At 42.6% G+C, this 22,534-nt stretch overlaps 2 protein-coding genes across 2 annotated transcripts; both read right to left on the bottom strand.

The window, feature by feature from the left end:
- Window positions 1-5,531: 5,531 nt before the first annotated feature.
- LOC120291095 (transcription repressor OFP8-like) lies at window positions 5,532-6,650 on the bottom strand. The gene has a single exon (XM_039308025.1). The coding sequence runs from the start codon at window positions 6,485-6,487 to the stop codon at window positions 5,543-5,545; it is 945 nt and encodes a 314-aa protein (XP_039163959.1). The 5' UTR covers window positions 6,488-6,650; the 3' UTR covers window positions 5,532-5,542.
- Window positions 6,651-19,902: 13,252 nt separating this feature from the next.
- On the bottom strand, window positions 19,903-22,232 carry LOC104436598 (probable polyol transporter 6). Its single transcript, XM_010049429.3, has 2 exons — window positions 21,646-22,232; window positions 19,903-21,428 (listed from the first exon to the last, which is right to left on the bottom strand). Exons 1-2 carry the CDS (start codon window positions 21,875-21,877, stop codon window positions 20,104-20,106), a joined length of 1,557 nt encoding a protein of 518 aa, XP_010047731.2. The 5' UTR covers window positions 21,878-22,232; the 3' UTR covers window positions 19,903-20,103.
- Window positions 22,233-22,534: the final 302 nt, after the last annotated feature.

The raw sequence follows: 22,534 nt of genomic DNA, 5'->3' as shown, positions 1-22,534 counted from the left end.
ATTGTGGATTTCGCTCGCATTTTATCTAATTCATGAGATCAATTAGGTACTTAATTGAGACTGTGATTAATTTATTTAACAATAACTTTTTTGTCGAGAGAGAGAGGTCGTGTCGTGTCGTGTTTTTTTTCTACAAGTAAGAGGGTAGGAATGGATGATCAATGCTGACAATCGCTCTATGTGTTACAATTGGAGTCCCATACTTATGGTTGGATTGTACGATTTGAGCAATACTCAGCCCCATTTTGAGCCGACCATCACCATTGCACCACCAAATACAGGCTGAAATGCAATCAGGATTATCCTATGTCTAGTGAACAGGTCGAATCTACACCATAGATGAACTTGGATTTCATGAGATCGTGGTTGCGACCGGGGGGATTCGAACTTGTGAACAAGGGTCCAAACGGCATGAAAGTAGGTCTTATCCAGCTCTTTTAACACGTCAGTGATAGAGAGTTGTCATGTTTATCGTTTGTGTTTTTTCTCCCCCAACAAAATGTGTGCATTCTACACCGTGGGCTTCAGCTACTTAAGTTATTTGGATCACAGAGAGATAAGTTCGCACCCGTACTTTGACATGATGCCCAAAGTTTAGGACCATTAATTAATCATTAATGTGGTGAACCCTCAATCTTATGAACGTTAATCAAACAAATGCAGCTTAACCTAAATGATCTATATCTATTGTTTTTTTCCCATTTCTTCTAGATAATAAAAATACCTGAATTTTTGGTTCGACTAATCTCTAAAAATGTCCCAAAATACTTCGTACCCAACGCATGTGCAGGGCGCGATTTTCATACTTAGATTGTAATTTCTTCTTACAGAAAGTTCATTGCCTCATTTAATATGATTCTTCTAGACAATGATCTTATCGATGCATGTGCACTAGTCTGTCTTTCTGTCATTTCGGTGGAGCACATTTGCACTAGTCTAATGTGTTTGTGGTCCAGACGTTCTTATCACATAGGCCTTCCAATTTTGGCCAACATAGGTTGGCTAGAAAAGATCTCTACGTAGGCGCCACGAGTAGTAAGGGCCTAGGGTTTCCAGAACCTATATATCATCTCTAACTTTTTGAATAAGTTGCTTTTGTAAGTACATAATATCTCTCACTTACGAAAATTGCATCATTTTCACTATTAAAAATAGCTAGAATAGAGGACCAACCTAATTTTTAGTTGGTTTGATCTGGTACAACCAGACAACGCAATTTTAACGAAGTGACCTGGTTTCACACATTGGAAGATATGTTTTCAAACATGACTAGCAACTTCAAGCACACAATTTTGTTTATATAGAACCACACGAAACAGTTTGGACATAACACGACATGATATACTTGACTAGCATGAAGATAACCATTGACATGTCTTCCTTAGTAAGTTAATCATTTTGTATGTTATATATAGGTCATTAACAGAATCCAAGCTCAAGTGTTTTTTTCCTTGCTTAAAATTAAAATGATACAAACTCAAATCAGCACTAATTACAATCTATTGCCAGACTCACAAATCCCTAATTTCGAGTTGCCTAACTAACCAACCACCTCTAGCATTAAGGCTAGCAATTATCAACAGCATCCATTTATCATCCATGTTATATAAGGTTGACCCATTTATACACGAATGATAAACACGCCATTCGCCGGTCAGATCGCTTCAACCCATTTACTGATGTTGGTGGTCTCGCCAGCCTATATGCTTCCTCCATAGGCCTCCAAAAAAGTCCCCAAATTGATCACCCTTCGGACCAGATAATGGGTCGGGCCGGGTAATGAAGACTCTAAATTGACAACTAATCTTTGCTTAGCGGATAGATGGAGGGGATTAGCAAAAGCCCAAAAACCTAAAAAAAAAAAAGAGAAAAAGCCTTCGAAAAGAGCCCAAGCTACACCCTACAGAACGCACGTGAAACACAGAGAAACACAGAGAGAGAGACAGAGAGAGAGAGAGAGAGAGAAGGGGGGGTATTCTCGAGACCCGAGAGATTGCAATAGACAGCAGAGCAACAGCAGAGGTCGATTTGCACAACGGAGGCCGGGTATGCTCGAGCCCCAAGAGAATGCCAAACCCATTAATGAGAAGAAACAACAGCATCAGCGGAGATTTGATTGCACAAAGGAGAGAGGCTCGACAACCCAAAAGAATGCGACCATTAATGAGAACGTAACAAAGCCTTAAAGCCCCTACCTCTCTCCATTTACGGCCAACCTCCACGGACATTCTTTAATCAAGCAATCCCATTTGCTGCAAATAAAAAAAAGTCCTTTTTTCTTCTCTCTCCCTCCACTTCGTCATCAATTCAAAAGGGTCGTCCTAGATTCCCACAAAAAGAATCGCAGAAGGAGAGATTTCCCCAAAACAGGAGAAAACCTTCGCTGCTTACCCCTGCATCGTATCGATAGCGCACAGGACAGAAAGGAGGAGACACGGCAGCGCATCAGGGCCTGACCTTCTATAATGCTCATGTAATATTGCTGTCGCGGGGCTCAGAGGCTCGCAGCGAAAAGCTACATTCTGTTAGGAGCGCCCCACTGCGTTGCTGGCATCGCTTCCCGTAGAGCCTCTCAGTTTTGTGCCCATTACCTATTCCTGGGGACCCTCTTTTGACTTTTCTTTTCCGCTTATCTTTTCCCTGTTTTCTTCCTCCCTCTTCCTTCCTTTTTTCCTCATTCCGTCGCGTGTCTTCTCTTTCGCTGCAGCTTTCAAGAAACGGACGTATCGATGGTTTCGATTTTTCAAAATCTTTTTTCCGGGGGTGTTTCTGTTGGAGTTTTGTGGAGTATGTTTAATCTAGACTGAAATTAGTTTTGGAAGTGTCGAAATTAGACTTGCCAACCATTTGTACGGTTAAATCGAACAATATTCACTAGAGTTATTATGGTAAATGACAAGCACTGCAATCACTCATACAATCGAGATGTAGCTATATATCCCAAGGTTTGAATTGAAGCTCGACGTGATTATCTTTCGTGAATTATTGGCCGGAATCGTCATGTGCGGTTGCTTCTTGAGTAACAAACAGGATTATGTTGTCCTTTTACTCTGTGGGTAAATGCAAGATTTGAAAGACAGAAAATCGAGAAGTGATTCATTTTCTAGTACTAGGAAGTCCTACGTCATTAATAACGAGTGTCCTAAACGTACCTAACACAGTGCATTTCTCATGCTTTCGACATTTTTTTCGAAAACTCAAAGTGAAAGAGCGATGCACATGGAAAAGTCAAATATACTTTATAACTTTTAGATTAATTTTTCCAACACTTGTTTATGGTTAATAAGCGGCACAACATTGTCAGATTCAAGGAGGAAAAAAAGGCTCTGTGAGAGAAAAAAAAAAAAAAAAAAAAAATCAAACATTGTGGAGACAAATATATTAATAAATAAAGAAAAAGGGAGAAGTTTTTTAAAAATTGGGATTCAAACACGAAATGGACCCTTTGAGTTTGAACTAGCAAAGAATTTATTTTTATATTTTGGGTGGGGGACCTTTTGACCCACATGCATTTTCACTTCTCTTCCCCACATGAAAACCTGTGCCCAATCATGGACACAAACTGCAAATAAAAGATTAATTAAAAAAAAAGACTACAGAAAATAGAGAAAAGGATAAAAGAATTATGCTTTCAGTCATATTCTGATTGTCTATTAGTGGTGCGGTTAGTGGTGAAGACAAAAGGGTTCTGCATTATTGAAAAATGATGGAAAATGCAGGGAAACCTGTCTGTCTTACAAAAGCCAAAAAGCTCTGCTCGATGCTGAGTGTTGTTCCAAGAGGAGTTGTACTGATGAATTAAGATATAGTTTCGCAATGCTACAAAATAAGATACACCTAACACATAAAATCGTACTTGTCTCTTTTTTGGAGCCAATGCTTCGAAAAAATCAACCCCAAAAAAAAAAAAAATTTCCGGGTCCTCGTCCTCTTGGATTATGCCAATCGGGTTGCTGAATCATTTGAATGATGCATAGATTTCTAGTTTCTCAAGGAAAATTAACTTTCGGAAGCTAAGTGAAGCGATGGGGCAATTTAGTCCGAGTACATTAATCCGCACCTTGATTGAATAAGATTGTCTTGTGCTTGTCGGTCATTGCATGTGTTTCGTTGTCGTCAAATTTAGCTTCAAAGGCTCGTTCTATGTTGTTCTTGTGAGAGAGCATTGTCGTGTGAGGACAACACATTGGACCGACAGAAGTTGAACACGTTGCATTGCATGGTTTGCTCAACAACCGTCCATCAATTTTGAACTTTTGGCATACTATTAGAGAATGTTTTTCGTTAGGTGCTACATGAGGACTTGTCAAGCAACTAACATAGAAAAATTCTTTGAATTTTTCGATGCAATGATTATCAAGGGTTGAAACTCGAATCACACCAAATAAAATTGAGCTTAACTAAGTCGAATGCTTAGCGGTTCAAACAAGACAATAGCTTCACAGACGCATGATTTGGTCAATTTTCTCTCTTTTTTTCTCATCCCGAGATTCAAATTGAAACCTTTTTCCCATCTTTTTCTACTCCATTTGACAATCCGATAGCAGAAACTTTCAAAAAGTGACTTTCTTTTGTTTTACCATATGACAATGAGCTCCCCCCCCACCTTTTAGAAATGTCACACCTTTTTCCCCATTATTTTCGTGCCATTTGCATGAAAAAGAAACTCCAAAAAAGTCCAACCATGCAAAAGAACCATTGTATCCTTTTGTTCCTCCAATTTCAGCTCTAAATTCCAAAATCAAACAGACATATTTAAAAAAAAAAAAAAAGAATAATGCAGGAGATAACACATTATTTAATAAACCCATTTAGTATATGGATCTTAATATCTTTAGGCTTACTTTTCTAGAAAAAAAGATTAATGGAAACATAACATATCTGTTACAAAGCTTAGCAAAATAAAAATAAAAATAAACTAATAGATAAAGAGAAATCATGCATATATCTACATATATTTATATATAAGGATTAAGGAATATATAAAATGTTGTAAATAAGCGAAAATGACGTGAGGTAATGACACTATCCTTTGCATTTATTTACCTCTTCTTTCACCAATCCTTTTCAAAAGTTCTCGGACTCCCAACCAAAAACCTGCCACGGATTTCTCGTCGAGAACACAAAGAGGCGAAATGCAAGAAAAAAATTAGGTAGACCCCTTTTTATCCATTCACGGACCGTCAAATTGATGTAATCACCACCTTCTTCTTTTTCTTTTTTTCTATCTCCAACAGCTCCTCCTCGTAACTGTATAATCACATGCATCGCGCAGCAAACAGAGCAAAAATCACAGCAATGCACTTCGCTCCATCCACATACATGACTCTCAAGAACAGAGCATCGAAATATCAGAAAAACATGATGCATGGCGACGATGGAAAGTCATGAAAAAGGGATCATTCATTTCATTAGTTCGGTCAATTTCAGTTAGAGCGTCTAAGGCTAATAACAACACTAAACTAGCAGAGAACTGCAGGGGAGAAAGGGGGAAAAAACGAAAGAGAAGAAAAGCAGCGCAAGGCAGTCGGTTTTTTTTTTCTCAACACCAGTTTGAAAACAGAGCCTCGTAAATCTCGGTGAACACTTGGACGATGGTCTTGTGATGGTGGTGGGAGTTGAGGGAGAGGAAGCAGTTCAGGAGCCGCTCCAGGTCCTTGGCCGAGAACATCTGCCTCTCCACGATCATCTCCACCATCGACGTCCTGAAGTCACCGTACGGGTCGCTCGACCGCTTCACTACCGCGAAGCTCCCCTCCATGTTGCCGCCGTCGTCCTCGCCCAGGGGCATGACGTCCGCGGCCGCCGCTCTCCTCCTCCTCCTCCGGCGAGAGCTCGGCCCCCGGACGGGGCGGCGGCGGCGCTGGGACTCGGAGGAGTCGGAGGAGAGGCTCCGGGAAGAGAACAGGGTCTCCGTCTCGTCGTCCTCTCGCTCGTCGTCGCTGCTGAACAGGTCGCCGTCGTAGTAAGTGCTCTGCGAGGACGAGCTGAAGCTCAGAGGGCGCGTAGCATTGCCGCTGCTCTTCTTGCTTTTGCTCTTGCTCTTCTTGGCCACGTTTTTCTTGCGACACTCTTCGAACCCGCCGCGACCGTGGCGATGGAGATGAGGTTGCCAATGGTAATACTCGTCCCTGAACCCGCCGGTGAACATCCGGCTCAGAGACGAGACGGGGGAGGTCGGGGGGCAGAAGCGGCCGTTGCGGACGTCCCGGCCCGATAACTTCTGCCGGGGGCGATCGCGGGCGGCCTTGGCGGGGACAATGCAGGCGTCGTCGACGACGGCGGAGGCGGCAGGGCGGTTCTCCTGGGGTCCGCAGAGGGAGGGAGGGCGAGGCTTGTGGGGCAAGAGCGGCTCCGTGGAAGAAGCGAAGCGGGAGCTCTCGACGACGTCGGAGGATGCGGCGGAGGCGGCGTCGGGCCGGGGCTTGCAGGAGGAGAAGGAGGAGTGGAACATGCGGGAGATGCGAAGCTTCAGGCGGTTCTCCATTTCAGAAAGACAGAGAGATGGACACAGAGAGAGAGAGAGAGATGAGATCTATGGAGGAAGGGCTGGTTTCTGGTTTAGGTGGGAGGATTTTGAAAGGGGGAGGAGAATGAGGAGGAAGTGATTGAGGCAATGATTATATATTTCGATTTTGAAGGGGCGACGGCGATTCGGTGGTGTTTCGGATCGCTTTTCGTCGTCGTGCGATTTGTCTGGATTCGGAAAAAACCACTTTTGGTGGGGGTCGGGGTGACGGGGAGATTGAAAGACAAGCCAAGCCACGGCTGACTTGCGAGGCTTGCTCGGGACGACGCGACCGCGTTTCTCGTAAATGACTAATGACTCTGCCCCGTACCGGTTCGCCACCATCTTATAAGACTTCTCCTGTCGAAAGCTTGATACCTAGGAGAAAGTGAATTGTCGGCCATAAAATTAACCAGCCCGAAAATATTTTCATTTCATCTTTGGTGATTCGATTGGCTTGAAAATGCCGCGGAACGAGTTATATATATAATCAACGAAGAATAAGCCTTTTTATTTGGAAACCATAAGTTATTTTTTAGAATACAACTTGACTTCTACCACCGCGAGCATGTATTCACCACTAGACTCGGACCTTAGCACCTAAATAGGGTCTCATGGCTTGGACCCGAGCCCTAGGCTCTAGCCTTGATCCTTGCCATTTGGACTCGAGGTCATTGGCGCTTGGACTAGAGTCCATGCAGCTCAGACATAGGACCTCGGATGCTTGAGGCCTAACTGAAGTCCTTATCGGCCAGACTTGGTTTCAGGTGCTCAGACCGTATATTGGGTGTTGCATTCATGTCTTTTCCTTAAAATCATAAGAATGGCTACTATCTTATTTACAAACAACAACCAAATCCAAGAAAAAAAAAAATTCAAACCATTCTTTGAAGATAACTTCCTTTGAAAAATGTTTTAGGGCATATTTCATTTCGATATGGATATGATCAATGGCCGGTATTTATTTAGACATCAAAAGGAGCACTGTACGAGATGGAGGTTCTCATGCCGAAAACTACTCTCTTTCTATTATGTACATACATATGTAGTAACTCAAGAAAATCCTTTGCCTACCTTTCAGGGCAAAGCTGATGTATCCATCTGCAGAGCGAGCCGTAGTGGGGGACCAAGAAAATGGAATTATTGTACGTCCAGAACGATTAACTTTGACTTGCAACCTTCTAAGAAGGGACATCTATCCGAGTGCTAGTACACACATGAATAATGAGCTGCAAGAAAAGACACCCGCATTTAAGAAGCTCTCCATATTTGATTTTAACAGGCTATTCATCTGGCAGTAATTTAAGCCCGTAAAAGAATATCCCTTGTCAATGCACAACTCGGGAATCGCCGAATCGGCCAAAGCTCTGCTCGATGGGCTGTTAGGTCAAGGTTGGTAACACGTGCTCTGGATAATGTCTAAAATTAAGGAATGTTGATTAGATGTGTCAGTTTTAAATACTATACGAAGCATATGTCTAACCAGTAAGAAATAAGTTTCTGATGAGTGCTTTCAATCGTACTTTGATGATTCGAAACTCAATTTGTATGCATTTCTTATTTTAAAGTGCCGGTATTTGTACGCTCTATCCTCCTTAATTGGAGTAAAAGTTTTTCTTCCTTCACTTCAAATGTTACACCTCAGAATTTAGATGAAGTAATTTCATGACATGTTCATAGTACACATGAATAATAAGCTGCAAGAAAAGACACATGCATTTAAGAAGCTCTCCATAGATGATTTTAAAAGGCTATTCATCTGGCAATAATTGAAGCCCGTAAAAGAATATCCCTTGTCGATGCACGACTCGCGAACTGCCAAATCGGCCACACCTCTGCTTAATGGGCTGTCGGGTCGAGGTTGATTACACTGGTTTCTGATGTCACTTGGCAACATGCATGGACAAATGGCCATTATTAAAGATGCTTCGCACTCCGACAAGAACTAGTGACATACGGTGGTCTTACAATTTACTGTGGTGAAATAGATTTGAAGACCAATACATGTATGGCCTTTGCCAATTAGATGAGATATGATAGGGATATAAATCCAAAGTCAAATGATATATTCCAAAACTCCCTATCATGTGTAAGTTAGATTGGAGATAACACATAGAACTGGACAAACGGGGTGGACTCATGCTCAACATAAACTAAGATGAAACCTAACTTTGATGATATATAAGAAGATTCAATTTAAAAGCTTAAATTTATAGATAGAGGAAGAGTGGATATATATAAAAAAACATATAAACTCGATAGTGAAGTGATATCCTAGATGTAATTCCTCCTCGTACACTTGATTCCTCGATTGTTGGATCCTTCATGCTAGTTATGTTGTTTTACAAATGGGGCCTTTTTGACAGGTCATAAAATAATTCCTTCGTCATCCCTCATGCGAATCAATGCATGCACATAATATGAAATACAGAAGCAAACGATCGAAGTGCTGATGAATGACGTTGTCCTCTTTTACTGCTTTAAAAATATACTATATTTTATCATTTTTCTATGGATATAGCATATATCTCTTTGATCTATTTCGATTCCTTACTTAACATTTATGTGTAAGGCCCCTGAACAATCTATATCCTTTTTACATGGGAAAAAAAAAGTTTGGCGCATCTGCACATTACAAAAGCTAAAGGTACTTTCCATTTTAAGACACATGTCCATTCACCTCCACTCCCTCACACACGTTCTAACTTGCCCATTCTCTTCTCCATCTCCTCCCAGGCCACGTTTCCATCGGTCCACCGCCCCCAATGATCACGCCACCTTCTCCTAGCCACCGTTGCTCTCCCCCCCCGTCACGGCCTCCACCAATTGCTGTCCTCTCTCTCTCGCCAGAGCTAGATATCAAATTGACATTGGGGTTGCCCTCACTAGATCCGGGCGACCCTCAAAGGTAGCTGACCACCTCTACTGACCATTTCTAAGGCCCGACAACCGATGGAGGGAAATAGGACAAAAAAGAAAAAAAAAATTGTAAAAATCATTTACATTAACAATTTCTGTCAAAATTGGCCGAAATGACTATTGGCAAATCGTAAAAAAGTTTAGGGTTATATTCATAAATTATCAAAAGGTTCATGACCGAATTATTACAATTGAAAAGTTTCTAACTGAATTGACATTTTTTATTCTAGACAATTATCTCCAAATATTTCACTACCTTAAGAAAATGGGTTTCTTAGGAGCGCCCTATCTTCATTTTGGGTGGCCCTTCCCCACAACCTTTACGGGAGTTATTATGTTTCGAGGCCCCCTGCGTCAGAGTTTTGGTTTTTATAGCTCTGGAGTTTCAATAAAAGCATTCTATTTCGAATTTTTTTTTTTCCAAAAAGAAAAGAAAAGAGAAGTTAGTTAACTATTTGGAAGTCCAAACTGCATAACCAGGCCGACGCCTCTCTCTCTCTCTATCAATCAATCAATGCGTCCGTGCGTGGAGAAGAGAATCTCAGAGTCGGCAGAAGCTTCCAACAACAAAAGAACGGACGGAAGGGGTGGAAAACACAATCTCCTTCTCCGGAGATTCAAAAGTCTCCCGTCAGACGCTCCCAACCAGATCAGACAAGACTCACTCAGCTTTCCAAGTTGAACTTCGGCTTCGCGACAAGAGGATCCATGCTCTTGTTACAACCCATCTCCCCCTCCTCCTCCTTCTCCACATAGATTTCTTGACCCGCCCTTATCTCGAGAACCCTTTTCATCTTAAAGCTTTTGGCGCACTTCTCGGTCGTGATTCCGACTTTCCATGGCTCTGAAAATTTCGGACCTCTCCTGCTTTTTTCCCAGCTAGCTTAATCGTGATTTTTAACGGAATAAATATAAATGTTAGTGTGGAAATGCTGGATGTTTCCACGTTGACTTACGTCGAGATTAGAGGAGGTTAAGATCATTGGAATTCGACTTTGCTCGTCTTCGAGTGTCTGAAAGAATGGACAAGGACAAAAGAATGGAGCCAGGATTTTGCAGCAAGTTTGCGGTAATCTAACTGACCGAGTAGAGCTAAGGAGCAAAGTGCCTTCACCGGTGAGCGACAAATTCATGACAATATATTAATAGTACATGAGATACTACATCAATTACGGATTTGAAAGAGGAAAAACAAGTTTCATGCAGTGCTCAAATTAGACATGAAAAAGGTGTACTATCAAGTGGAATGGAATTTTCTCGAAGCGAGTATGCTAAGTATGAGGGTAAAAACGACACAAGTGCCGTAACTTCTGTACGACGTTTATTCGAGTGTCATAACTTTTTTTTTTTGCCAACTTAATTGTCACAAATTTGAAAAATCGATCACTTGAGTATTATATGCAACTTTCCTCATCAAAAAATCCAATGTCGGTGCCAATTGTCCTACATAGTTTCGTCGATGCTAAAAAAGATAATTTTTTAAAATATTGTTAATTCTTTTTTTGATTTTTTTTTTATTTTTTTATTTCCGTTTCTGTTTAGAGTTGACGAGAGTCATCGGTTGCAAAACCCTTGCCCTCAGCCAAGAAGGCCCTTGCCAGAGCCGGGCGAGGTGGCCATGTTGGGGCCACCCAGAGCTAGCAAATGCCTAAGCAACCTCACCAGCTACAGGTGAGGTCGTCTTACAAATCTAATGAGGGCCTTCTGGCCAAGGCAAGGGTTGCTACTGACATTTGCTAGCAATAAAAAAAAACATAATAAAAAAATTCAAATATTAAAAAATTGAGAAAATCAATATAGGACGATTTGTCGGAAATGTCACTTAAATGATTGATTTTACTTCGATATAACACTTAAGTTAGAGAAAAAAGTTAGGGACATCACTGAGCATCATACGAAAGTTGTCGTACTTGAGCTGTTATTCTCCCTCTAAAAATGGGATTTCGCAAAACATGGGTCTCTTGAATTTTGAAATGTGTGTCCACATTACAGTGTAAAAGTGAATGGGGGACCTTGCCTTACTTTCAGCCTACTCAAGGCATAAGACAAAATGACACCCTTTCTCCCTACCTCTTTATTATTATGGTTAATGTGCTATCTGTTATGCTAAAGAAAGTTTGGAGAATGGAAGTATTAAAGGGATCAAATTAAATTAATTCTGCCCAACTTTATCTCATCTATGTTTTGCGAATGATTTAATACTCTTTCTTGAAGGAAAGATTTTTGAAAGTCAAAATGTGGTAGGGAACCCTGAATTAATATTGTTTTGTATCCGAACAAGCCATAAATTTGAATGAATCAAGTATGTTTTTCAGCAAAGACTGCCCCGAGTGAATTAAGAAAAAAATCCAACACATGAGTTGAGAGTTCTCGAGATAGAGAAGACATGGTAGTATCTAGGAATACCATCTGACTGGGGTTGCTAAAGAAAACAAATGTTTGTTTGGATCATTGATAGATTCAACATGAAATTAGAAGGTTGGAATTTATTTATTTTTTTTTTTGGTAAAAATAATTCTGGTCATAAGCCTTTGACAATTTATAAATATAACCCTAAACTTTTTCACGATTTGCCAATAGTCGTTCCGGCCATAATTTATTTATTTATTTTGTCTAAGCCAGGGAAAGAAATCCTCCTTAAAACAATAGTGCAAGCATTATTGAGTATGCAATGTCCATCTTTAAAATTCCCTATTCATTTGTCAAACTGCAGAAAGAAAATTGCGGCTTTTTGGTGGAAAAATGCCGAAAACAAGATGGGATTGCATGGAAAAACTGGGATACTCTTAAAGTAAGAAAGGAAGAAGGTGGCTTGGGACGATGCCTGGTTACACCGGATGACCGCCGACTTTTGAGTTGGCCGTGGCCGAGGGGTCGTAATAATTGGAACACGCCTAAATGGTTGAAATACTTTGCACCGGATTATGAGGCAAAATTGTTAGGCATGGTATGAGACGCGCCATAACGGTTTTATCTTATAAATGGAACCCATGTGAATGTTTGGAGAGTGAGAACTTAGTGTTCCGGTTATTAATTATGCTTGTTGTATTTATAATGGCATGTGTGACGTGCTAACCTGCAGGGGTGTGCCGAGGTGAGGTGAGTTGTTTATGGTGCTTGTTTAGGCTGCCTTCGAGACAAATTTACGTCATAATCAGGTTTTAGGTTTTTGACTCGCTGAGATTTTATCTCGCCCCGTCATGATTAAACATTTTTAGGTCTTTAGTAGGGAGATTCGTCCAGTCCGATTCGGGATTCCATGAGATATGGAGGCAAATAATACCTTCTACCCTATCCCCGGGACTAACCGATTCCGTGAGTTGGTTGTGACTATGGTTTGGGTCAAGAAGGGTTTGGGCTGCGACGTGCCCCATCGTTTCTAGGCTTAGTATATTACAAAACTGAACGATGATCGGGAGGGTCCCATGCATGGTTTTGATGGGTCGCACGTAGGAAGTAGGGCTGAAAGGGACACCAACCCCGTGGATGTAGACATCCTGGAAGGTGTCGTGGTAGATCCAGGTATTAAGTCGGAAGGGCCCGGGGAGCCGTGTTTAGCTAGCGACTTGCCCGACATCTTGGCTGGAGCTGGGTTTGGATATTAGGGCGGATGTTGTAAGAGCTTGTGGTAGTTGTACGGATGGAAGTTAGCCTCGACCTCGACCCTTTTTGTTAGTAGGTTGCGCAGGAGTTCACTTTTGGTAGACTTGTAAATATGAACTCATAGGGTTAACTTGGTATATGTATAAATTGTAGTTTGTGAAAAATCGCTGGCATGTTCTTACTATCCCTATACTTTTATTGATTGATTGGGTGTTGTATTTAATTCGCTTCCGCATGCGCTTAATTGAAAGATAAAAAGAATGGCTGGCAACACGTCCTGGGACGTCGCATTTTTAATTGAGCGTCGAGGGATGTGTGCGTACCCGGGGTTCAGGGCGTGACACCAAATCACTCTATTATTCAATCCTTAAATAGACACATACGAGGTCTCATAGAACACCCCATCCGTCACATATGACTCTCGACTATCCCCAATTCAATGACACCTCATCACATGTAAAGGAAAAATATATCATGCGACAATGTATAAGAGGCCGTATGATCACTGAAGGGTCGCCAAAAGGTCCAAACAAATTGTCTACAAGTATTTGTAAAAATTAGATTAAGACAGAAAGTAAATAGATTTGTGCAGTTTGGAATATCGGAGTCAAAACCATGGTAAATTATTTTGAAAAATCATGAAATTTTAACACATTATAGAAAGGACATTGATAAACATTTTTCCTGAAGAAAGCTAGACCTGTTTCTCACTGTACATAGAGCAGCAAGTCACTGAATTAACTCTTGAATCTGTGAAATTTTCCAGAACCATCACACATGGAAGAGAAGGCATCTCACCACCCAAAATTCGATCGTTTGCCTTCAAATTTTAATATGTTATCCACGTGAATGTGCCTTATGAGTTCCATGAAATGAGCAAGACCTAAACATGTCCCAAAAATTTCATAAGGATCACAAAATGCACTAATGTCCTCCTGTATTCACGCATGGACAGTCTACTACGACAGAAGGAAAATATACTTACACAACTAGCATTAATTCCAGGAAATCTAAGGAAAACATATAACATGGTATGCACAATTTATTACAATTTACATGAAGGAAAGAAGACTAAATTCATAATAGAAACTTCAGTAGGAAGATCACAAAAACGCGAAACTTCAGACGTGCGATCCAGGACAGCAGAAACGTTATACAAGTGCACGCTCATACACCGACCAATTCATTTCAGAAAATTCTGCAAAAATGGTATGCTGTAGTTCAAGATCCTTAGAATAACTTTGAAGAAGCAAAGTTCGTCCAAATCTAAACGTGTTTGATGGCGGAAGATTAACAAACCAGTGAACTTTGGTAAACCTCTATCCCGAAAAGACCACCAGTGGATTTAATATCTGCACTCGACCTCTCCTACCTATTTAGCTTTCATGCAAACCTCATTGAAGCTTCGACCGGACATGCACAGCACCTAAACAAGCATTGATCACCAGAGATCCATCACAAACAAACCGAACAATAGAAGAAGAAGAAGGAGAAGGAGAAGGAGAAGGAGAAGGAGAGAGAGAGAGAGAGAGAGAGAATGTCTGGGAGAGAGTGTGTGTGGGGGTTGGAGGAGGTGTGAGGAGGTGTGAGGAGGTGTGAGGGTAGAGAAGAAAATAATGATTGCTGCGAATGTTCTTGGATTTTCATGAGACCCCATGAAACTCATGATGATAGAAGACAATGATGGTGTTGTGATCCCCGTGCAGATTTTCGGCAACTAAGGGAGGCCTTGAGAAGAGGAGGCAAACTACTTCTTGCATGGAATTTCCTTTATGCACTACACTTGGCGTCCACAGAGGAAATTTTGGGTTAAGCCCTAATCTTTCGCATGATTAAACCATTAGTCTCTAATAATTTCACTTGGTTTCGTCCCTAACCCAACAAATTTCGGCTCTCACAAAATTGCAAGGGTCTATTAGTCTATATGAGCCTAAATAACACATTGATGTCTCAACATTATTCTAGGATCGAAAGCAAGGAAGGAATCATAATAAAAATATCAAGGTTAGTTTTCAAGGGATCATGGTCATGCGTAATTCAATTAGATCCTAAGTCAAATTCGTGCACAATCAATCTAAAATCTTACGTCATAGAAGTAGAGTCCTTTCTGCCCAAACCCGGGCCTCACATACGCACCATTGATTTGCTAGGCCCAATTCAAGGCCTAATGGGCCTAAGCCACAGCTCTATCGAGCCCCATTTCTCGGCTCATCCCATGTCAAGCCCAATTTATGATTCATCACTTAGCCCATTGAGCCCACGCTCGAGGCCCTCGCACAGCCCATCAAGCCTGTTGCTCGGTCCAACCTTCCAAATTTCAAGCCCATATCAGTCCATTCCAAATTCTAGGATCAGAAAATCTAGGGTGTTACAGCAAACTTGCAACTCAAAATCTTTTTTTTTCTGGCAAATTTGTCAAAATGCCTTAGCAATTAAGGAGAATCCGATTCGGAGATTGATAATACCTGAAGCCACTTGCTTGATACGTCATCAGCATCGAGAAACCATCGAGCATCCTTTTCTTCTATGCCCCTAGACTCGGCAAATACGGAACAACCCATTAGTAAATGTTAAAGTTGATAGTTACTTAGGACGTAGATAGTAATCATTCCATTTCTATTTCAAAACTATTTTATTGTTCCATACTTGTTTTTGAAATAGAGGGTGTGTTTGTTTCACTGAAAGTATTTTACCGGAAAGTGTTTTCTGGATTTTCAGCCGTTTGATTCTCTAAAAGATTTGGTCAACGGAAAACACTTTCTGGTCGACATAAATATTACGTATTATTTTAGGAAAACGAATTCCTCCCCCTCAAAAGGTGAAAACACTTTCCCTTTTCAGCTTTTTGCCTCTAACCTTTCACTTTTTCTCTCCATACGCTGCACTCTCCCTTTGCTCTTTTGCTCGTCTTTCTTCTTCAGCTCTTCTTCAACAACGTGCATCTTCTTCGCCATTGAAGGTCCAGATCTTCTTCATCATTGAAGGTCTGGCACTTCTTCAACGACGCTCAACACGGTTCCAGGTTCTCTCTCCTTTCCAATTTGAGAATAATCTCAGAATTTTTTTGATCGATGCTTTACATCGTTGAGTTGATGTTGATTCTCCACGTTTCCGTTCATCTTCTTCAAGCAATTGAAGTGAAACGCCCTCAAAGCCTCTCTCTTGATCCTCTGCGTATTCCGTGCTTCTGCCTTGCCGATCGACGCTGGATACCACTTGTTGCGATAGGGCGAGCGATCGAACAAAATATAGACGGAAAAAGAAAATAAATCGGACACCGGATTTACGTGGTTCAGTCGTAAAGACCTACGTCCACGGGCAGCGAATTTCACTATAGTTCAAGCGATACAAGAAGATTACACACTCAAGTCACTCAAACACTCTTTCGGTGTTTCCCAAACCCTAATTTAACCTAAACCCAAGTCTCGGCACAAAATTATCATACAAGCTCAAAAACAAACGCTGAAAAAGAACTCATTTTCTTGATCGCGCTTCAACTTGAAGATATGCGGCTCCTCCTTTTCTCTCGTACGGGTGCAACAACAACACCCGAAAAGAAGACCTCTTTCGCGGCTTCCTTTTTTTCGTTGGTTGGGTTGCTGGCCAAAAACCCTACGTAGTCCGCTGCTCACCTTGCCACATCCAGTGCTCTTCGGATCATGATGTTCTCGCACGCTTGAGCTTCAAATCCGTGTGCTCCATCAATGGACTCAAGTTTATTGACTGACAAATTTCAGGTGGCTTTTGGCAACCGCTTCTAATTGCTATCTTGCTTTCGAATTGAATGTTCGGAAGGACGGAGAGTTTTAAGAACTTTTCAGGGAGCTTAATGACTCCGTTAGCTGTGTTAGGTTATCCGCATCTTACAGGGAAGCTAGAGTCGAGAAAGGTATTCCGTCAGTGTATGCACTCATTGTTCTCCTCTAGAGCTCGTTTGAGTCATTTCTAAAGTGTTGATGATTTGCATGGTTTGGATTTTTGCACAAGTTCGGGGGCACCTGCATAGGTAGGAATCGTGTCGTGCAGATGCTTGAGTTCTTTTCCAGGGAAACGTGTCTATATTTGGCATTTACTAGTTCTTTAATTGTTTCGAGGTGAGCAGACTGGAGTTATTTTATTTCAAGGTTGGACTCTTCTTGGGTGCATGTTTATGTGTTTATTTGCTCGTGCATGTAGAGCGGTTTGGAGCCTTTGTGCCCTTTAATTAGCTGAATACTACTATATATCGTAGAGCAGCAATTTGGAGAACAAAACCCTTTGTGATGTCAATTGTATCCTGTGTTTTCAAGATGTTCTGCAGAGTCATAGAAGAGAGGCCTTGTTTTCAAAAAGTTGTGCAGAGTTAATAGTTTAGCATGTATAGATGTGCTTGTCATAAGTTTTTAATCTCACTCGTTATTGTGGTTTTGTTTTCCTGCAAGTTGCAAGACTAAAACTTACATGCTACGTAGTGCTTTTCTAGTTATTTACAACAGTCTTTGGCAGCACTCCATGCCAAAAAATCATGTCGCTTAGGCTAGCTTTTCTAGTTATTTGTTAAGAGGGTGTAGAGGACTACAACTTACATATTACATTGTGTCTTTTTATTTGATTTTAGGGGGCACATTATATCTGATTATAATAATAACTCGCAGGCTCCAAGTTTCTTAGATAGAACGATTGCAAAATGGGTTTTCCTTTTGTTCTAATGCTAATAAATCTCCTCTTATGAGATGCAATCCATTTATTTTGAATGATTCGTTTTTCATGCATGATAATGCCACTCTAGGAGTCTGTAGCTTCCTTTTGTGATTGTCCCTTCTTCCAGCTTTAATTTTTCTTTCATGTTATCTTTTTTGCTATGTACCTTCTTCAGGTTTTGATCTTAAGAAGGAGCAATTAGAGCAACTGGTAATACATTTGATATTGGATCGGAGTGTTGATCAATTTCCTTATCTACAGGACATAGATTCCGGGTATGGTCCTTCGTGGTGTCCATGGGCAATTCAAGATAACTTGCGAGAGCCGCACGAGAGGCGCATCCATCCGAAGAGAGCAAAATGTATTGAAGCGATTAATGAGATCGTTTTGACTTGCTCTTGTAACCGGAAATCATGTCCATTTTCAGGAAAAAAAATGCGTGTATGAATTCGGGTTTCATTTTCATTTTGCAGGTTCAAATTTTAGATTTATTAAACTGATCGAGAAAAATCCATTTATAAAGTAACATGGACTCAATAAATTAATTTGGAAGTAAGAGGCACACTATTGTCAATTGTTAGATCATTTTTCAAATGTGATCCAAACACTAGAAAATACTTTTAGTCACGTATTACCAAACAAAGGAAAACTAACCATTTTCTTGGAATATGGTTTCCCGGAAAACATAACAAAATGTTATGTTTTCCGTGAAACAAACACACCCGTAAATTCAATTGGTAACGCGATTTCGTTTTTCTATCTCAAGAATAAATTTTTAGTTTAAAAATAGATTTAAAACATAAATGAGAAATAAAATTTCTTCTTATCATTCATCCTCGTTACCAATCAGCCGCCTACTCATTGCTACCACCCGCCCTCCGCTATTGCTGATCGTTGTCCCCCATCCACCGCTGCCATCCCCCACCCCTATCTAATCACTTGCTAGTTGCCAATTGCCACCATTGTCGATCGCCGGCACCACCACTCCTTTTGTTTGTTGTCATCCTAGAAGTAGAAATTTTGTGTTGATATTAAATGAATTTTTATTTTGAAAATAGAAATTTTGCATCGTTATTAAATGTGTATTTTTGCTCGGAAATTTATCTAAAAATAGAAATAAAAAAATCTATTTTTATTTCAAAAATCAATTTATTACCAAAATAGTTATCATCCGTGCCCTAAGTGATTGAGGGATGGCTGCTGAATTTTAGACATAACTCCATATTTTCGAGCTCCTTGCTTTATTATTATGGCAGATCTGGAAATCTCAGAAGGACTTGGTGGTCAAAGCTCAGTAGTCAAATTCCCAGCACATGATCACCTCAGCAATCGCCGCGGGGAAAACTTCAGTAGATGGCCAGAGAAAACGAATGGAAATCTACAACCACAGAAAGACTTACCTCCGATCTGGACCCCTCCTCCCCCTGGGGTGATTAAAACTAACGCTGATGGGTCTTTTGTTGCAGAAACAAGGAAGGGGCCATCGTGTGCATAAGCTGAGACAGCCAGGGTATCTTACTAGATGGGTTTGCTTGATTTATGAGGGTCTCGTTGGCGATCTAGGCGGAGGCAGCTGCGGTGCTTGAGACCCTCAAAACACTTTGAAGCCAAAAGCGAACTAAAGATCGTGTTGGAGACAGATAGAACTGATCTAGTGGAGATGATGAGCGAGGAGCAGATCAAGTGAGTTGGGAAGGTCATGCACTTTTCACTGAAATTCAGGCGCGTGCAAAGTTATTCGGCAATTTAAAGATGGCTAACTGTCGAAGAAGAAGTCACCATGTCGCAGATTGGGTTGCCAAAACCCACCGCAATAATGTTTACTGGTTAATTGGGTCGCTTATCCCCTACTTGTCTTCTGGAATTGCACTGTTCTAAAGCCTGTACATTGTCGTCTCATATTTCATTTGAATGAGAATATGACGAGTGTTTTTTCGACGAAAAAAGAAAAAACTGAACGAGTCCCGCTCGAGGGAAGCCTCAGGTCGGAAGCCGCTCGGTGATGCTATGATTTGAGGCTCCTCTTCATGTCAAAATGAGCTGCTGCATATTCTAGCTTTGAATTTTCAAAGCCTCGTTGAGAACATGCAAGAAGAGCTCATCAGAAAGAGAAGAGGAAGCCCAAGGCCCAAGGCCCACTTTGTCAGCCCAAGCCTAAGAAAAAAACCCCATGATTGACAATAACACCAAAATGGAAAAGTTTGAGCTTGATTTCATCGCCACAACACGATCGATCCCATACGGAAAATAAGAGAGAACTGAGTTCCTGCACCCTCGATCTGTCGCAAAGAATACAATTCGACCACCCCCCGCTTCCCCAAGAAACGATACAATTGGTCATCAACTCGACATTTTTATGCTCTTCATTTGGCTCTATCTCTTTCGTCTATTGATCAATCTTTATCCTCAAATAAAGCCCCGATCTCTTCCAAACTCTTACCTTTCGTCTCAGGCAAAAAGAAGTAGAAGAACACAGTCGCCAAAACCATCACCCCAGCGAGCATGAGAAACATCCCCCCGAAGGTCATCTCCCTGGAGATGCTCAGGAACGACATCGCCACCGCCCCGCTCACCAGCCGGTTCACCGCGATGGCCAGGCTCGTGCCCTGGGCCCGCAGCCTCGTCGGGAACACCTCGGTCGAGTAGACCCACGTGATGGGCCCGAGCCCAATCGAAAAGAACGAGACGTCGGCGCAGAGGGCCACCACACACAGCACGATGGCCCACGCGGGCTTGCTCCCCGACCTCTCGAGGAACATGGAGCCCATGCCGAGCCCGGCCAGGGACATCGCCATCCCGGCGGAGCCCAGCAGCAGGAGGGGCCTCCGCCCAAACCGGTCCAAGAAAAGGGCCGATACGAACACGAAGAACGTCTTCGCAAAGCCCATGATCACCGTGACCCCCATGAGCAGCCGCTGGTTGCTGATTCCGGCATCTCGGAACACCTCCGGGCTGTAGTACACGACCGCGTCGTTCCCGGATGCCTGCATGAAGAAGTTGAGCCCGATTGCGGCGACGAGTATCCTCCTGACGGGCCGGGACGGGCACCACAGGAGCTCCCTCCATACGCCCTGCCCGTTCCAATGAGCTGGGCCAGGATTTAGGGAAGCGGCTTCGACCATCTCGCCGAGCCTCAATTCCGCCTCTTCCACGGTTTCCGATGTCCTGACCAGGACTTGCCTCGCCTCTTCCAGCCTCCCTTCCAGGACGAGCCACCTCGGCGACTCCGGCATCGCCATCACCCCCAACCCGATCGCGACGGCCGGCAGCGCGGCCAGGCCCAGCATGAGCCTCCAATTTACATCAGGCGGGAGGCCTGACAAGGCGTAGTTCGATATGTATCCGAGGAGGATGCCGATGTTGATGAAGACCTCGGGGAGCGACGACAGGAAGCCTCGGGTCATCGCCGGCGAGAGCTCGGCCACGTAGACCGGCGCAATCATGAGGGAGAACCCGACCCCGACCCCGGCGACTACCCTCCCGGCCATGAGGAACGGGAACGAAGGGGCGAGGCCCATCAGGAGCGCGCCGACCAGGAAGGTGCAGGCCGCGAGGACGATGGTCCACCGGCGGCCAATCCAATCGGAGGTCCGGCCGGAGGCCAGGGACCCGAACAGCGACACCACGTTGAGAGAGCCCACCAAGATCTCAACTTGTGTTGACGTGATCTTGAGGTCCTCTCGGATGAACAACGCCGCGCCGCTCATCACCCCGATATCTGCAGAAACCGAACCAGCAAACACACAACATGCGTTCATTCAATCAATTCGCAGCAAAAGAAAACCCCAATTTAATGACCAACCCAACTTCGCAAATCGAGCAAAAAGAAAAGGGTTCTCTCTCCATGTACTTGCTCTTTCGGAAATCAATGCGCTCATCGCGGACAGGTCGATTCTCAAAGAGAAGATCAATGCCGGGAACCTTTCAAGACTCACCGTATCCCAACAGGATGGAGTTGGTGGAGGCCAGGATGGCCCCGGCGAGGGCGTATCTGTTGAACCGGCCACTTCCATGGGCAGCAGCAGCATCGCTCCCCGGCTCGTTTTCTTGGAATCTAACCTTGACGGGTCGTTTCCCGAGCAAGGTCTCCTGTTTTCCCTCATCTTTCAGATCACCCCGACGCGACTGGATTAAAGGGTCGTGGAGGCTCTTGTCTAGTTCTTGCATGAGGGGGTGGGAAAAGAACGAGATCTTGTCGGGCTACAAAAACCAAGCGATGTCACAGAAACGAGGAAAATACCGGTTCGAATGGAGAAGGTAATCCTAGGAATATGCGATGAATCCAGACAAGAGAGTATGACCTGGAAACTCATCCTTTGTCTAGGCAATTATTGTTTTGTCCAGTTGCTCCTTAAGTCATCTTTATTATAAGTTAAATGGTGTCTTGGATGGGAACAACTCGAGTGCCCATTTCGCATATGCGGATATCTGCATTGATCATAATTGTTTTTCCAACCTAGAAGACAATTCCTTAATTGCGCCTGCCTAATCGAGCTAAACTTGACTTTTCTAAATATCAATTGCACGCAAGAACAAGGGCGAAACGACACGACGGAACAGTTGTCTCGGATTAAAAGATGAAATTCCTTACGGTGACTGGGAAGATTCACTCCAGCAAAGAGATGACGATGCCAGCACGGAAATCGGTCGCGCGGCGCTTAATTAATCGATACCTGTCGCTGTATTTAGGTCGATGCAAATCATGGAAACGCCAAAAAGAAGGGCGAGGCCTGAAAGCACCATGTGCTGGAGAGCGTGATGCTGCTCGCCTGTCCTAACTTTGCCTTTTTTTAAAAGCCTCTTTCAGTCGTCCCTGGAAAGAGG

This window comes from Eucalyptus grandis, chromosome 3 (genome assembly GCF_016545825.1).
Source record: "Eucalyptus grandis isolate ANBG69807.140 chromosome 3, ASM1654582v1, whole genome shotgun sequence".
Taxonomy (NCBI): Eukaryota; Viridiplantae; Streptophyta; class Magnoliopsida; order Myrtales; family Myrtaceae; genus Eucalyptus; species Eucalyptus grandis.
The sequence above is the reverse complement of the archived record's forward strand: the minus strand, read 5'-3'. Positions and strand labels throughout refer to the sequence as shown.